The 18,192-nt window shown below is 46.7% G+C and overlaps 1 protein-coding gene across 1 annotated transcript in view; it reads left to right on the top strand.

Annotated features, from left to right (window-relative positions):
* Nucleotides 1-17,983, top strand: part of CORIN (corin, serine peptidase) — a gene marked incomplete at both ends in the record, with an annotated part of 107,446 nt that extends 89,463 nt beyond the window's left edge. Inside the window, 3 exons of the mRNA XM_083368064.1 lie at nucleotides 5,629-5,802; nucleotides 17,069-17,231; nucleotides 17,790-17,983. Coding sequence (XP_083224190.1) covers nucleotides 5,629-5,802; nucleotides 17,069-17,231; nucleotides 17,790-17,983 — 531 coding nt within the window. The remainder of the gene's footprint in view (nucleotides 1-5,628; nucleotides 5,803-17,068; nucleotides 17,232-17,789) is intronic.
* Nucleotides 17,984-18,192: the final 209 nt, after the last annotated feature.

Genomic DNA, 18,192 nt, shown 5'->3' with positions numbered 1-18,192 from the left:
TGGACGCTGGACGTTATTTGGTTTGACTTCTTGGGGTTCGGTCTGTTTTTCCAAAGTTATGGGTCCTGGAGTTTATAGTAACGTGTCTCACTTTATTGAATGGATTGAAAGAGAAATCTACCTGCACACATTTTTGATTCGTTGATTTCGTCGGTGCCGACAAAAAAAGCAATGTCTTGAGGACACCGGAACAATGAAAGCGTTGGAAGAAGCTGAAGACGTTTGATGAACTGTCAATTTTATAGGTTGCAGTATGCTAAGCAACAGGGCAGGTTCAAAGAATGTGTAAATCCTTTGGTGCCAGAGGTGCTTCTGAGTAACGCTCAAATATTTTTGTAGTTATTTCTGCCTTGTTTCTTTAGCAGTTCTGCACCCACCCTTTCACTTTTCATTGACAAGAATCGACCGATTTCTAATGTTTCACGAAAAGCCTTCTGCAGAAGTATTATTTTTCAAAAAACAAGGCTTTTCAACCAGTGGTCCGGGTACCACCTGTGGTACATTGGCACCTGGCAGGTGGTACGTGACCATCCTAGAAAAGTGATAGCGGGGGAGGGGAATGAGCTGAACCGGTGGCAGCACCACAGAAGCCTGAGAGATGGCTGGAGCTGCAGGGCTGTCTGGGCTCAGCGGAAGCGCCAGGATCAGCACCAGACTCCAGCTGGAGCTCGGCGCTGATCCCGGCAGTTCCGCTGAGCATAGAAGAAGCGCCGATCAGCTGGAATGTTGCAGCATCTCCAGGGTCTTGTGACTTACATTCAGATGCTTGGCAACTGATTCATATTTATGACGGTCACAGTGTCCCAGGGTCATGTGAAGTGACCAAAACCTGCTGCAACCACCCAGCAGATGGGGGGGGGGGGGAGAATAAAAACCAAACACCACCCCACCCCACCCCCCACTGCCAATCCTCAACAGAAATGCTCACAACAATGAAAACCTTGGACAGGAGGAAGAGCGCCGCCGGGCGGGCAGGCAGGTGTCTTACTCGGCTGTGGCTTGGGGGGGGCACTTTTTTCAGTGCCATTGTAACTTTGAACAGTCACTAAGCGAACTGTTGTAAGTCGAGGACTACCTGTACTTCATCACTTTTTTCCTTTTTTTTTTTGGTCATCAAATTTTTGACACCTTGCTAGGCGACTGGTAATACTCGGATGTTGCCATATCCTAAGTGGTACAGTGGGTGAAAAGGTTGAAAAGCCCTGTTCTAAAACATAAAGAAAAGAGAAGAAAAACATTGCTAATAACAAACGGGGGTGTAATAATGTAATAATAATGATAATATTGATAAATTAATCTGATTTTGACCACTGAAATCTCCAATAGGCAGTTCAAATACAGGACAGTACTTGAAAGGCAATACGAAAAAGTTGCAACTGCACCGGCATTGCAATTCACGACCCAGACAATAATTAAGAATGCCATACAAGTAGTCCTCGACTTCCAACAGTTCATTTAGTGACTGAAGTTACAATGGCACTGAAAAATGTTCCATTATTGCTGTTTTTCACACTTATGGCCATTGCAGCATCTTCACAGCCATGTGATCAGAATTCAGATGCTTAGCAACTGACTCATATTTACGACGGTTGTAGTGTCCCAGAGTCATTTTTGTGGCTTTCTGACAAGCAAAGTCAAATGGGGAGGCCAGATTCGCTTAACAACTGTGTTACTAATTTAACAACCGCAGTAGTTCAGTTAGCGTCTGTGGCAAGAAAGGTCGTAAAATGAGGCAAAGCTCACTTAACTGTCTTAGAGAAATTTGTGGTTGTAATTTGAGGACTACCGCTACATGATATCTCGGAGGCATCTTCTGTGATAACAAAAGATTACCTGTGGCTATTTCTCCCTATTTTGTCAAGGTGTAGCGAACTTTTTCCACTAACATTGCAATTGCTTTCTCCAAAGATATATACAATATAGGGCCAGCTAATAGTCTACTTTGGGAATCTTTTGAACTGTGAACCACGGCTTGAATAAGTGGAAAGAAATGTCTAGGACGTTGAGAATCAGTATTGCCACTCGAGGCTCTGTTCCTGTTGTAAGGGAATCAGGATATTTTTTTAGTGTCTAAAATGGGTTCTGTAGCTACAACAAAGCCTGGTGTGTGTGTGTGTGTGTGTGTGTGTGTGTGTGGTTCTCTACTGCCCCAGAATTGGTTATGTAGAGGATCCAGAGAAGACAATAAGATGACAGCATTAATTCAAGAGGGGTATGACGGTTACAGCTTTTATCCTTGCTTTTAAAGCAGCGAATAATCTTTATTCAGTTGGTGTACTTTCAATGACGCAGGCACACAGATATAATAGAAAGGAAATAAGATTTCTGCTCGGTTTTCAAATACACGGCACTAATTGCCTGCACAGCTTTTGCAGCAACGCAAATCAATTGCCTTGTATTTCTCCACAGGCTTGTTAGGTTTGGATGTGTGCTCCTTTCTTCGTCATCTACCGGGCCTTGAGTAAATTGCTGTTGTAATCTAAAAAAAAAAAAAAAAAGCAACGTTTGAAACTACTTGCAGCCAGAGGGAGGGGAGAATAAAAATAACAGTAGGAGTAGAGGTCTTTGACTCCTCGTTAAAACCTCTCTGCCCAGGTCAACCTTGCTGTCCTGAGCTGAGGGACCCATGTCTTTCAGTTGCGTGGCTGAATCCCGCCTTGAGGCGTTCTGGTGGGCCCGGCCTGCATCTGCTCAGAGGTTGCTCAGTTTCCCCAATGTGCAGGCCGGCCTCCTTTTATGGGCGTGGCAGTGGAACCTCTCCTGCAGGAGGAGGAGGAGGAGCTGGACAGATCTTTAGGATCCCTCTGTTGCTCTTGCCTGATGTCTCAGTGTGAATCTCTTGGGAAATTCAGGCAAGCCTTTAAAATCAGCTCCCCCCCCCCCCCCCCCGGTCCTCCTCCTCCTCTTTGACCTTTACGGAAGAAAATCAGTGCTACTAGTGGCCTCATTGCTTCATCAAAGTTTCGCTTCCTGAAAAACTTTTGATTATGATAACCCCTCAAATTGAACACAAGCATAATTTAAGAATGACTGTTCACAGAGCAATCTTGAAAAATATGAAATTAACTTTTATTGACTGTAACGTATTTAATCGCAGAATGTCACGCTGCATTAGTTCAACAGGACAAAGTGTTTTGTTGCGGATTCTTGATTGCATTCTGTAGCCTACACATCTTACTGGTGTCCAACAATAGGCAGCCAGCATTGATGGTTTCCAGTTGCCCTGGTACAGTTTTTCCATGGCCCAGTGTCCTAGTAAAGCTTTTCAGCCTGTTCATTGCTGACTGCACCTAGATTTTCAGGAAAGTAGTCCAAATGTAAAAGTAGAAAATGAATATTCAGTGAGATGTTGCACTTCATAGTCTACAGCGGGGGTCCCCAACCTCCAAAGCCGTGGACCAGCAAGGCATGCCAGCAACTGGGCCGCACAAACAAGCAAAGCCCCTTTCACGAGATGCAGGTAGCACAGAAAACCACACCTGCTTTGGTTTCTGGAAAAGCCTCACTCCACACAACCGGTCCCTGGTACCCAAGAGGTTGGGGACCTCTGGTCTACAGTCAGCACTAGAGGAGCCCAGATACTAAGATTCACCCCTATCTGACTTTGGTTAATCAAGGCTTTTTCACAAGACTTCTCAAGAGAGACCAGCCTTAAGTCACATTGCTGTCACACTGAGCATTCCCAATTATCAATGGCAACAGTGGCATATTTACATGTACCAAATATTTGTGCCAAGCTTATCTGAAACTCAACCAAACTTCCATTAATAGGCATGAATAAATAAGTAAATGGGTAATAAAAAGCGAAAGATGGGACTCCTGTTGAGTGCCTAGTAATACAGGTACCCAACTGAACCACTGCAGCTGGGGTTTCTCTGAGGCAATAGGACCACACCCTTTTGCCCCACTGTCTGCCAGAGGTCAGAACAGCTGTGGGTACAGGCTTGTTATCACACATTTGCAAACAGCAAGAAGCCAGAAGGCCTCCAACCCCACAGAACCAGCCCGGCTGCTAGTTGCCTCAAAGTGCCAGCCCTGCGACAGAGCCCTCATCTCTCACGTTTTATCCCATTTTTAAAAAAATGACTTTTAAATGATCACAATGCAGTGCTGAGGTCTGTTGTTTCATTTAAATGAATTAAAAACTAGGCCAAAGTGTTGACTTGTGTTGGAATTTGCAGGAGAAATGCTCTTCTTAAAACCAGTACGACCTGGGAAGGCATGGGCAAATATTAATAAGAGACTTGAGAAAGATGCCTTCGTCAAATCTTAAAAAGATTTGCTCTTTTGACCACGTTGCTAATGAAGAAGGGCTCCAAAAGAGTTTCTCCTGCAAATAACAACATACCTTTTTTCTGTTTTTGTCCCCTGCTCGCCGCTATCAAAGCGAGAGGATGAGATAGAAAATGAATTAAATCAAAATGCTTTGGCTAGGCAAGCGCCCATTCCATTCAGTCCTGAGAAATATAGCCTCGCTATATTCAGGGTTTCTGGGAGAAGATGCTGCTTCTCTTACCTTTTGCTTTTCCAAAATTGGAGGTTGAGGGACGGGGCTGCATAGTTCCTCTCCTGAGTTTGGTGTGGGTGAGCTGCCAAAACAGCCCTTTCCATTCGATGTCCTGAGAAAGAGAGAGGCTGGCTCTATGATTCACTTCCACCGTGACTGGCAGGGAAGCGATGGGATACAAACGAGGAGCAACCCCCCCCCTTGTTTATCTGGAATATCGACCCTAAAGGCCAGCCTGGGTTCACTCAGTCTGTCAGGTCGCCAAACCCAAAGCTTTTCATATTGTGCGAAGGTTGTGGCTTCACCCAAACTCACCACAGGGAACCCCCCCCCTTGCACCCCTCCCTTAAACACTCACTGAGAGCAGGCGTGTCAAACTCGCAACGTTGCATGACGTATCATGACTTTTTCCCCATTGCCGGCAATGGCGTAGGCATCAGTATGATGCATCAGTATGATGCATCCGGCCCGTGGGCCGGCAGTTTGACATGCCTGACTTAAGAGGCTTTGAAAATACGGTATCCACCCAGTTAGGTTTCCTCCATCTATTGGGCCAGTATCCACGTGCAGTTTGGCAACAGGTTATAAAATACGAGTAGGACAGGAAATAAAACAGACAGGTTTATGAAAGAGCATTTGGACATTTTTGTCCTCTACAGAAACTGCATTGTTATGGACTGGAATCAAGATGGAGATATGCTACAAATTAATGCTGATCAATCCAGTGCTATTTATCTGTGGGATGCTGATACAAACACAGTTTGATGGATCCTAGCCTGAGGTCCTGTATTTATCAAATTAATGTAAGTTAGCGTAGTGTAATGCAATGTACTGTCATGTGAATACAATGCGATATGATACATAATACAATGTAATATATTTCGAGGGCATCCTCTTGGTCGTTTGGCATGGGAGGGAAGCGGTCCATCTCACTGCCGTCTTGGGATTTCGATTACCGCATTCTTCCGTGTATAAGACGCTATTTTTTCCTGCAAACACCCTGTTCAAAAATCGGGTGTGTCTCATACAAGGGCAGTGCCTTATACACGAAAAAATAACGGGCAGCCCAGGGCATGCCCGTGTGCGTTCTTTACATGCCGCTGCCATGCTGCCTGGTGCAGGAGGATATCGCTGGCCCGAGATGCCGCCTGGATGGGGAGAAGGCCGGCCCGAGATGCCGCCTGGTGCTGGAGGATCGCGCTGCCCCAAAGATGCCGCCGGTCCCACTGAAGCCGTCCTCTGTGACCCGTGTTTTTTTACCGGCGCAGCTCGGGCTGAAGCTGGAAGAGGCCCCGGTAAGCCGCCTCAGTACAGTGATTGACGGCCGAGGGGGTGGGAGGAACTAAGCCCGCAGAGCGCCGTCTGATTGGAGGAAGTCGCCTCCCTTGTGTGATGGTGGTGAGAAGCACCAGTAAGCAAAGATCTTACTCTGCTAAATTTAAACTGAATGTAATCGGTTATGCAAAAGAGCATGGAAAGAGAGCTGCAGAGAAACAGTTTGGGCCAACTCCCACTGGGTGAATGATCAGACAGTGGAGGAAACAGGAAGAACAACTCCTTAAGATGCCAAAACAGAAGAAGGCCTTGAGAGGAAAACCAGCAAAATGGCTAGACTTGGAACGGAGGCTTAAGACTTGGATCGTGGAGCAGTGCCAGAGTGGCTTCTGTGTGTCAACCAAGCTTATTCAATGTCAGGCAAGAATGTTTGCAAGCGAAATGAAGATTGTTGGATTTACAGGAAAGGCAAAATGGTGCTTTAATTTCATGGAGAACTGTTGGCCACGAGAGCACAAAACAAAGTTAGCACAGAAAATGCCACCAGTTTATGAGGAAAAAAAATCCAACAGTTTCACTCCTATGTTATACAACTTCGGAAAAAAATATCATTACGAAGAAAGTCAAGACTGGAAACATGGATGAGGTGCCTCTCAATTTTGATGTGCCTTCCAACGGAACTCTTGATACGAAAGGAATCAAAACAGGGGCAATCAAAACAAGTGGCCACGAACAGACACACGATACCGCTGTCCTTTCATGCTGTGTAGATGGTACTAAACTGCCTCCAATGCTTATCTTTAAGAGGAAAACTTATCCTAAAGAAACGGTACCACCTGGCATTATTGTTCGAGCGCACGAGAAGGGATGGATGAACGAAGACATTATGGCCATTTGGTTTGCAAAGGTTTGGTCCAGAAGACCTGGAGGCCTCTTTTTAAAGAAGCCAGCTCTACTTATTTATGATCATTTCCGAGCACCTTTAAACGAAAAGATAAAAAGGATTGCATTGGATTTGTGAACACAGCTAGCAGTTATTCCTGGTGGACTTAACAGGTCAGCTACAGCCACCGGATGTTTCAATTAACAAGCCATTTAAAGCCCTGATGAGAGGAGAATGGAGTAGATGGGTTGAAAAAGCAGGTGATAACTTGACACAGACAGGCAGAGTGAAAAAAACAACCATTACTGAGGTTTGGGATTGGGTTCTAAACTCACGGTATGGTGTCAAGAAAGAGCTTATTGTGAAGTCCTTCGAGAATTGTGGAATCAGCAATGCCCTGGACGGAACTGAGGGTGATCTCATCTATATAGAGACAATGACTCGGTAGAAAGCGATGCAGCAGAAGTTGAAGAAAGTGATATGTTTGAAAGTGAGGAAGAACAAAGCAGTGTCTCAACAGAGGCTGAGTAAAGAGCACACCACCCCTGCTGGGCGTTGTACCAATGCTGTGGATGGCCCTGTGCATGGCCACTTGTTCTGATTGCCACTAATGATGTGGCCTGTTGTGATAGCAAATGCTGTGCATGGCCCCTTGTTTTACTGCCACTAAAGATTTGGTCTATTTTCACTGCTTTTTTGATTACCTATAAAATAGAAAATATGCGCAAAACTAAAGATGCGGTTTGTTTAATATTTAAAATGTTGATTTCTGAATTTTTGTTTAGAAAAGTGGGGGGCATCTTATACAAGAGTGGGTCTTATAGATGGAAAAATATAGTATTCTCCATATGGAGTAGATGACCTGGAAGCTGGCATCTTCAGAGTGTGACTATGTTGGAATTTGCAGGAGAAATGCTCTTCTTAAAACCAGTACGACCTGGGAAGGCATTGGCAAATATTAATAAGAGACTTGAGAAAGATGCCTTCGTCAAATCTTAAAAAGATTTGCTCTTTTGACCACGTTGCTAATGAAGAAGGGCTCCAAAGGAGTTTCTCCTGCAAATAACAACATACCTTTTTTCTGTTTTTGTCCCCTGCTCGCCGCTATCAAAGCGAGAGGATGAGATAGAAAATGAATTAAATCAAAATGCTTTGGCTAGGCAAGCGCCCATTCCATTCAGTCCTGAGAAATATAGCCTCGCTATATTCAGGGTTTCTGGGAGAAGATGCTGCTTCTCTTACCTTTTGCTTTTCCAAAATTGGAGGTTGAGGGACGGGGCTGCATAGTTCCTCTCCTGAGTTTGGTGTGGGTGAGCTGCCAAAACAGCCCTTTCCATTCGATGTCCTGAGAAAGAGAGAGGCTGGCTCTATGATTCACTTCCACCGTGACTGGCAGGGAAGCGATGGGATACAAACGAGGAGCAACCCCCCCTCTTCTTTCCCTGGAATGTCGACCCTAAAGGTCAGCCTGGGCTCACTCAGTCTGTCAGGTCGCCAAACCCAAAGCTTTTCATATTGGATCTAGCGTGCATCACGGAAACTTGGCTGGGCTCGGAGGGAGGGGTGCCTCTCACCGAGTTATGCCCGCCGGGTTTCCGGGTGCTGCACCAGCCACGGGCTCAGGGCAGGGGTGGTGGGGTGGCAGTGGTTATTCGGGACACATTGTGTCCCCGGGAGGCCACCATTGTCCAGATGGCCGGGAGTGAGACCCTCCTCTTGAGGTGTGGTCCTCGGGTTCAGTTGGGCTTGTTGCTTACCTGGCGCCCAGCTGTGTGGCAACAGCCCTGCCCGAGCTGCTCGACACCCTCTCAGGGTTGGCGGTGGAGTTCCCCAGGCTCGTAGTCCTGGGTGACTTCAACCTGCCATCACTGGGAGCGTCGTCGGAGTTAGCTCGGGAGTTCATGGCCTCCATGACAGCCATGGGCCTGACCCAGGTTATTGAGGGCCCGACTCATGAGGGGGGTCACACTCTTGACCTGGTGTTTCTGTCTGGACAGTGGTTGGATGATCTGGGAGGGGGTTCTCCGTCCATCACCCCTCTGTCATGGTCAGACCATTACCTCCTGAGGCTAGTTTTCCGTCATGCCATCCCCCGCCGCTGGGCGGCGGAGCCGACCAGGTGGTTCCGCCCCAGGCGCCTAATGGACCCAGATCGGTTCCAGAGGGTGCTTGGGCCTATACCTATCACCCTTACCCACAGCCCAGTCGATGCCCTGGTGGAGGCCTGGGAAACGGCAGCCACCAGGGCACTCGACTGCGTTGTACCCATGCGACCTCTGACCCGACGCAGATCCCATTGGGCCCCATGGTTCTCTGTGGAGCTCTGGGAGATGAAGCGGCGGAGACGAGGTCTAGAGAGCGGTTGGAGATCCAGCCGATCCGAATCCGACCGATTGCAGTTAAGAACCTTTATAAGGTCTTATCTTGCGGCGATAAGGACGGCGAAGTCTAACTACTTTGCCGCCCTTGTCGCGTCCGCAGATAATCGCCCGGCCGCCCTGTTTAGGGTGACTCGCTCCCTCCTTAATCAGGAGGTGAGAGAGGATCCCTTGCAGGGACGAGCCGAGGAGTTTAGTCATCATCTGGCGGACAAAATCGCTCGGATCCGGACCGGCTTGGACTCTGACTGGGCAGAGTCTAATGTGGAGGAATCAGGCGGTCTTGAGCACGTTATCTGGACTGAGTTCGACCCTGTTTCCCCTGATGATGTGGACAGGATCATGGGGAGACTGAGCACCACCACCTGTTTGTTGGATCCGTGCCCCTCCTGGCTAGCTTATGCGGCTCGGGAAGGAACACGAGGCTGGTTCCATGCAGTAATAACTGCTTCCTTGAAGGAGGGTGTCTTTCCTGCCGCCTTGAAGGAGGCGGTGGTGAGACCCCTTCTCAAGAAGCCTGCTTTGGACCCTGCTGTTTTAAACAACTACCGTCCAGTCTCCAACCTCTTTCTGGCGAAGGTTGTTGAGAGTGTGGTGGCGCATCAGCTCCCTCTGTTCCTGGAGGAAACTGATTATCTGGACCCGTACCAATCGGGCTTCAGGCCCGGACACAGCACGGAGACGGCATTGGTCGCGCTGGTGAATGATCTCTGGAGGGCTAGGGACAGGGGTTGCTCCTCTGTCCTGGTCCTATTAGATCTCTCAGTGGCGTTCGATACCATCGACCATGGTATCTTACTGCGGCGTCTCAGGGGGCTGGGAGTGGGAGGCACCGTTTTACGGTGGTTCTCCTCCTACCTCCAGGGCCGCTCGCAGTCGGTGTTGACAGGAGGGCAGAGATCCGCCCCGAGGTCTCTCATTTGTGGAGTCCCTCAGGGGTCGGTTCTCTCGCCTCTCCTGTTCAACATCTATATGAAGCCGCTGGGCGAGATCATTCGTGGTTTTGGGGTGGGGTATCATCAGTACGCTGATGATACCCAACTTTTTCTTTCCACCCCGAACCAACCCAGTGATGCCCTCTCTGTGATGTCCCGGTGCCTGGAGGCGGTTCAGGTCTGGATGGGGAGAAACAGGCTTCGTCTCAATCCCGCCAAGACTGAGTGGCTGTGCATATCGGCATCTCGGGTTAACCAAGTTATTCCATCCTTAATGATGGGGGGTGAGGTGTTACCCCCCGTCGATAGGGCTCGCAACTTGGGCGTCCTCCTGGATTCACGGCTCAATTTCGAAGACCATATAGGAGCCGTGACCAGGGGGGCTTTTGCCCAGGTTCGCCTGGTGCGCCAGTTGCGTCCCTATCTGGACCGAGACGCCCTACGCACAGTTACTCATGCGCTTGTGACCTCCCGTTTGGACTACTGTAATGCTCTCTACATGGGGCTGCCCTTGAAGACCACTCGGAGGCTTCAACTGGTGCAGAATGCGGCCGCGCGAGTTGTAATGGGGGTTTCCCGATACTCCCATGTAACACCTCTACTCCGTGAGCTGCATTGGCTTCCGGTTGCCCTCCGGGTGAAATTCAAGGTGCTGGTTATCACCTACAAAGCCCTACATGGCCTGGGTCCGGGATATCTGAGGGAACACCTGCTGCCGGCATCAAATGCCCTTCACCCAGTGCGCTCCCACAGGGAGGGTCTGCTCAGGGTCCCGCCGGTAAGAGACTGCCGGCGGGTGACACCCAGGGATAGGGCCTTCTCGGTGGGAGCGCCTGCCCTCTGGAACCAGCTGCCGGTGGAGCTGAGAACTGCCCCCGACCTTCGATCATTCCACCGGAGCCTGAAGACCTGGCTCTTCAAGCTCTCGGGCCCAGACTGAGGAGGAATTTTTAATTTGGGGTTCTTTTTAACTGACTACAGGGTTAATTTAATATTTTTTAATTTGGTTCTTAATTTTTGTATTTTGGATTTTTAATTCCCTGTAAACCGCCCTGAGTCCTCAGGGAATAGGGCGGTATATAAATATAACTAAATAAATAAAATAAAATAAATATTGTGCGAAGGTTGTGGCTTCACGCAAATTCGCCACAGGGAACCCCCCCCCTTTGCACCCCTCCCTTAAACACTCACTGAGAGCAGGCGTGTGAAACTCGCAACGTCATGTGACGTTGCATGACGTATCAAGACCTTTTCCCCATTGCCGGCAATGGGGTAGGCGTGGTTTCAGTATGATGCATCCGGCCCGTGGGCCGGCAGTTTGACATGCCCAGGGGTCGGCAACCTGAAAAAGGAAAAGAGCCACTGGGAACCGGTTCCATCACGTATAAAAAAAAGTGGGAGCCGCGTGCGTGTGTCCATGCACGCGCATGCGCAAAAAATATAGCCTCGTTACATTCAGGGTTTCTGGGAGAAAATGCTGCTTCTCTTACCTTTTACTTTTCCAAAATTGGAAGTTGAGAGACGGGGCTGCATAGTTCCTCTCCTGAGTTTGGTGTGGGTGAGCTGCCAAAACAACCCTTTCCATTCATTTCATTTCATTTTACTATATTTGTATACCGCCCTTCTCCCGAAGGACTCAGGGCGGTGAACAGGGCATATGTAAAAATCCAGAATACAAAAATTAAAAAAAATTAAATAGTAGCCCAGCTAAAACAATCAATGTCCTGACAAAGAGAGAGGCTGGCTCTATTATTTACTTCCACGATGACTGGCAGGGAAGCGATGGGATACAAATGAGGAGCAAACCCCCCCCCCCTTGTTTACCTGGAATGTCGACCCTAAAGGCCAGCCTGGGCTCACTCAGTCTGTCAGGTCGCCACAGGGAACCTGCCTTGCACCCCTCCCTTAAACACCTTGGCCCATTTCAGAATAAGCACGGAAGGGACCTGGGAGGTCATCTAGTCCAGAGGCCCCCAACGTTTTTGCCACCAGGGACCGATTACGTGGAGTGAGAGGACTAGAGGGGGTGTGGTTTTGTGTTCTGCCTGCGTCCTGTAGATGGGACTTTGTGGAGACAGGTTGCTGGCATGCCACGGCCCAGTACTGGTCCACGGACCGGGGGTTGGGGAACCCTGATGTAGTCCACTCCCTTGCCCGAGCAGGGGACCCTACACCATGGGTAGGCAACCTTGGTTCTTTTATGACTCGTTGACTTCAACTCCCAGAATTCCTGAGCCAGCATGGCTCAGCTTGGAAACCTCTCCCCTCAGCATGGCTGGCTTAGGAATTCTGGGAGTTGAAGTCCACGAGTCATAAAGCAGCCTAGGCCAGGCAACCCCTTGGCTCTTTTATGACTTGTGGACTTCAACTCCCAGAATTCCTGAGCAAGCCATGCTGAGGGGAAAGGGAAAGGTTTCCAAGCTGAGCCATGCTGGCTCCGGAATTCTGGGACTTGAAGTCCACGAGTCATAAAAGAGCCGAGGTTGCCTACCCCTGCCCTACATCATCCCAGACACAATGGCCTTCTAAGCTCTTCAATGACGGAGGTTTCCTCTCCCCTCGTATGCTCTGAATTGGCAGGCAGGCATTCCACAGCTTTACCCACTTTCCTCCAGGAGGAAGGAAGCTCCGTCGTTGATCAGCCGCCTGTCCTAATCGACCGGGAAAGCTACAAACGGGCGACGGCTACCAGAGGAGCCCGCGGTCCCTCAAAGATTTTATGGGACGGGAGAGCCCTTCGCTCGACCCCCTCCCACTCCCCGCAGTTCCCAATCGCCGCCATTTAGCTGCATCGTGGCGAAGCGGCGGTTAAAAAGAGCGGGAAAAGGAGAGGCGCATGCGCGCTCGGCCGCCTGCCCCTTTAACCAAGGTGGCGTCACCCGGGGGATCGCGGCCCCTAGACTAAGAGAAAGAAAGAGGACTAGATGAAAGAGGCGGCAATTTTTCAGAGTGCTTATTTATTTAGCCTGTGACAAGTTCATGATTTATAGGGGAAGGATGGCCTGTGGAGATGTACCCCGGCCTCACGGAGGCAGGCACTGCGAACGGGTTGGACAAAACCTCGATTTATTCATCGCACAAAAAGTCTCAACACTAGGACACCTTTTTTTTTGGTGTTTAACTTTGGCCGCAAGATGGATATCATGTTAATTTTTGCGACCTCCGAATTAAGATCTACCTCCAGCTGGTGACTGGAGCTAATTAAGCGTCATTAATAATATTCATTATACGGCAATCTCAAGATGCCTCTCTACTTTCTTGGCTTTAGGTCAGGGGTAGGCGACGTCGGCTCTTTTATGACTTGTGGACTTCAACTCCCAGAATTCCTGAGTCAGCTATGCTGAGGGGAAAGCGAAAGGTTTCCAAGCTGAGCCATGCTGTCTCAGGAATTCTGGGACTTGAAGTCCACGAGTCATAAAAGAGCCGAGGTTGCCTATCCCTGCTCTATGTCCTCGGAATGAGCCTCAGCCTTGGGAGGGCGGCGCTGCTGTTTTCGCTCCAGTTGTTTTACACCCATTTTTGTTCTTCTGCCCTTGATGTTGTCATTTGATGATGTCATTTCACATGGATTCTCTAATTTGTTTCTTAGTTATATAGGCCATTTTTTTAAAAAGGGTTTCTGAGCTTAGAATTCTTGTTTTACATGAAATCAAGTCGGGAATGATATACTTGTATTTTATATTTAGAGCTTCCGTGACAAGGTAGTTAGGACAGGTGGTTAGAACCACTTGTGGAGTGTATTAGGGATAGGGGGAGAATAGAGAATAGAATAGAATGGATATGTCAATATAGAATAGATACTGGAATATAGAATAGAATAGATATTGGAATATAGAATAGAATAGAATAGAATAGAATAGAATAGAATAGATTAGATATTGGAATATAGAATAGAATAGAATAGATATTGGAATATAGAATAGAATAGATATTGGAAAATAGAATAGAATATATATTGTAATATAGAATAGAATAGATATTGGAAAATAGAATAGAATAGATATTGTAATATAGAATAGAATAGATATTGGAAAATAGAATAGAATAGATATTGTAATATAGAATAGAATAGATATTGGAAAATAGAATAGAATAGAATAGAATAGATATTGTAATATAGAATAGAATAGATATTGGAAAATAGAATAGAATAGAATAGAATAGAATAGAATAGAATAGAATAGAATAGAATAGAATAGAATTCTTTATTGACCAAGTGTGGTTGCACACACAAAGAATTTGTCTCCATTGCAGAAGCTCTCAGTGTACATATAAGTAATAGTGATAATCATGATCATATACAACAAGAAAATACATTCATCATAAATCGTGAAATACATTCATCATAGGTCATAAGATACAACACTTAGTGATAGTCCTAGAGAACTAGCTAAGCAAACAACAAATCGTACTAGGATACTAAAAAAAACCCCTATAAATTATAAAATACAAGCAGCAAAGTTGTAAGACAATAAAGATAGGTAATAGGAAAGATAAGGAGAATAATTAATAAGCTTTACTAAGTAGTTTGACAGTGTTGTGGGAATTAGTTGTTTAGCAGAGTGATGGCATGGGGGGGGGGGAAACTGTCCTTATGTCTAGTTATTCTGCTGTGCAATGCCCTACAGCGTCCTCTTGAGGGAAGAAGTTGAAACAGTTTATGTCCAGGATGTGAGGGATCTGTAGATATTTTCACAGCTCTCTTTCCTGCTCGTGCAGTGTAGAGGTCCTCAGTGGAAGGCAAGCTGGTAGATATGCCGAAGCAAGTGTTGGGAAAAGCTACCCCTTCACACACATGTGAGATGCCTTCCCTACCAAACTGTGAGATGCCCCTGCAAACATATGTACTGCCAAAATGGTCTTGTAAGCAAACCTTACAAGACCATTGGGACGCGGTGGCTCAGTGGGTTAGGATGCTGAGCTTGTCGATCAGAAGGTCGGCAGTTTGGCGGGTCGAATCCCGAGTGCCGCGTAACAGAGTGAGCGCCTGTTACCCGTCCCAGCTTCTGCCAACCTAGCAGTTCGAAAGCACGTAAAAATGCAAGTAGAAAAATAGGGACCACTACGGTGGGAAGGTAACAGCGTTCCGTGCGCCTTTGGCATCTAGTCATGCCAGCCACATGACCACGGAGACGTCCTCGGACAAGCGCTGGCTCTTCGGCTTTGAAACGGAGATGAGCACTGGCCTCTAGAGTCGGAAACGACTAGCACGCATGTGCGGGGGAACCTTTACCTTTACCTTTTAAGCAAACCTTCAGAATAAATTGGAATTGAGCCTGAATGGTCAGAGAAAAACAAGTGGCTCAGAGTAAGCCCAATTGTTTACATTCATTGACCACATCGCGAAGATATTTGAGCCGATCTGATGATCTTTGAGAAAAGAATAAAGAATAGGTGAGCCAAGTTTTGATCACAACACATAAGTGATATAGAGTTATTAAATCTTACCTGGAACGTAAATGAATTGCCTCTTCTAGAGAAAGGTAGCCTAATTAATCCTTCTCTTATATAGAACATTCTAAGGGGAGACACCAGCATGTGACTGTGAGATGGAAAATTGCAAAAATGCAGTCAAAGCTGCAGCATGGGGAGAATGGAACAAAAGGAAGAACGGAGGAGGAGGAGGAGGAGGAGGAGGAGGAGGAGGAGGAGGAGGAGGAGGAGGAGGAGGAAAGAGAGAGAGTTTGACATCAGCAACCTGAGTTTCCTGGAAGTAACATTTTTCAGCAAAGACAAAATAAAAGACCCTGGGTTCCTTTAGAGACAGTGACTGGTTTATTGATTAATTTAAAAGACTGATATAGCTTCCCCTTTCCAGGAATGACTTTGGGCAGCGGACAAGGTCCCAAACAAATGGGGACAACCAGTGCTTTATTTGTAAAAGAAAAAGGTGCCGGAACTCACACATGTCTTACAACCTGCCTTGCCTACCCTACAAGGTTCCATCCAAAAAAGGTGCCGGAACTCCGTTCTGAGCGTTCTATGACAAAAAAAGCCCTGGGGACAACCACGTCCATTGTAAAGAAATACCAATGAGCCCTGACTCAGAACTCTACCAAACATGTTAACAATCCTATAAACCAAAGTTCCTGGAGCAGAAAGAGAATAGCGATTTAGCTGATTTTAAAATGGTATGGACTTAGAGGGAGAGAGATGGTGAGAAAGGAATTCAGCAACACAAAATATTTGTGGACACAAGAGGGCGCTGCCATCTACTTTATGATCTCTGCCCAAAATCAATCTTGGCATTACTCCAAAAAATCTAATTTCTGCTAGACCAGAGTTTCTCAAACTTGGCCACTTTAAGATGGGTGGATTTCAACCCACAGAATTCCCAGCCAGTTTCTCAAGGTTGAGAAACCCCTGCTCTAAACACTTATTAGTAGGTGTTAGATTATTATCCTGTTTGAATGCAGCAAGCTTCTGAATGAACATGGAAATACGCACATGAGCTAGTTTGATAGATGTTTAATGTCTGTTTGTTTAGTTTTTATAGACTCCTATTAAGTTTTATAAATCAATTTCTTTGACTTCTCTTTCTCTGTCTCCTCCCACTTTCTCAACCAAGGATCTGAGGATTTAACTGTCCTTTTGGCTGCTTCCAGCCTCTAACAAGGATGGTGAAATATATTGCCAAAAAAAAAAGAAATATTTTTAAAATGATGACAATTGGATGAACATAAATGAACATGCTTCATTCTCTGAGTCCGTTTCCATCAGGAGCCACACTCAATGTGCAATTTTATGCATGTTTGTTCCTGGCGTTTGTCTTTTATAAGATAATCTTTATTGTCATTTTTTTTTACTGTGGGCACAACGGCACACATCAAAAATGAAATTTAGTTGCCCTCTCAAAGTGAACACTTGTTAGACATATGCTTGGTCCAGGTGCCCTCGCTATAATATTAGGCTTAAAGGATTGCACTCAGATATGGTTAAGTTAAAATCAGTGATGTGTATAGAGGCAAAGGTGGGGATGCCCCCCTTGCGACCTATGGGCACAGGAGTCTTGGCCAAGCCTTCGGTTAAACTCCTCTCCCTCCACATGGATCTGCTTGTGGCTCACTGCTGGGCCGACCCACACTCCTAGAGACATCTGAGGGCAAGATTAAACGAGCACAGCAGAAAATTGCTGTTAGGAGCCTCCTCTCAGCCAGTAGATGGCAGTAAAGAGAATAAGAAAACTCTTAAAATGCTGCCATCTAGTGGCAATGAAGATATTGCAACCTGCTTTGATAGCACAGGCTGTTCTGGTGAGCTGCTGCTTTGCACAAAACCCAACCCTTCGCTCTTTAATTGAAGACTGGTGCTGTGATCAGGGCCCCCAGCAGACCGGCTTACTTTGAGGTTCTGATAGCTAGACTTCTTGAGTTAATGTGCCTTTCTCCCAAGCCTTTATGTATACAGTATGTAGGGGTGTGGGTCTATACGTACATTGTATATAATATGTTTAGGTGTGTCTCATGTATGTCTTTCATTTTGAGAGCGGGCAACTCAATTTCATTTTTGATGTGTGCCGTTGTGCCCCCAATTAAAAAAAATGACAATAAAGTTTATCTTATCTTTTAATCGCGGTTGTTTTTTCACACATACCCCCGAAAAAGGGATAGGGTTTTTGAAATAGATGGGGCCAGAGCAGTGAGCCTGCCTCATAGAGCTATTTTTGCTAGCAGAAAGAATCCAGTTTACAACTTAGTGAATCATCTGTGAATCCAAATAGCATTGATGGACCATTTTAGCACACCTGCCCTTCACTGCTGGTGCAAAATGGGGGGATGTAAGGGGAATTCTCCCTCCTTACATCTTCATAGTGCAGCGATTAGATCCCTCAGATCCTGGGGATATTAACAGCATCCGTTGTGACTATTGTCTCTCCAATATATTTGGAGAAATTGCTCTGCTTTGTGGTCCCATGACCTCGACTCAACATGTCTTCTGTGATATTCTTAGTCCTCGGGACACATGGGTGGAGTATTCCGCCACTTCCAGCTTCACGATCTCATGAACTTTTGTTCTTTTCTCTGTTCTCTCTAACTGAGAAAGGAGATAGGCAGTTTGCACTCTTTAAGGAGCACAATAGTTCCCTTCCTGGCCTGTGTGTTGTGTTTCCAACCTCTGCTTGCTTAGGAGTTTATTTTTATATTAGTGGGGTAGCTTAGGTTTCTTTTTCATTTTGTTAAATCTCCATGTGTTTCCTCCCCATGAAATAGCTTT

The sequence above is a fragment of the Vipera ursinii genome (assembly GCF_947247035.1).
Source record: "Vipera ursinii genome assembly, chromosome: 7".
Lineage (NCBI taxonomy): Eukaryota > Metazoa > Chordata > Lepidosauria > Squamata > Viperidae > Vipera > Vipera ursinii.
Note: the sequence above shows the minus strand (reverse complement) of the source record. Positions and strands in the feature narration are given on the sequence as shown.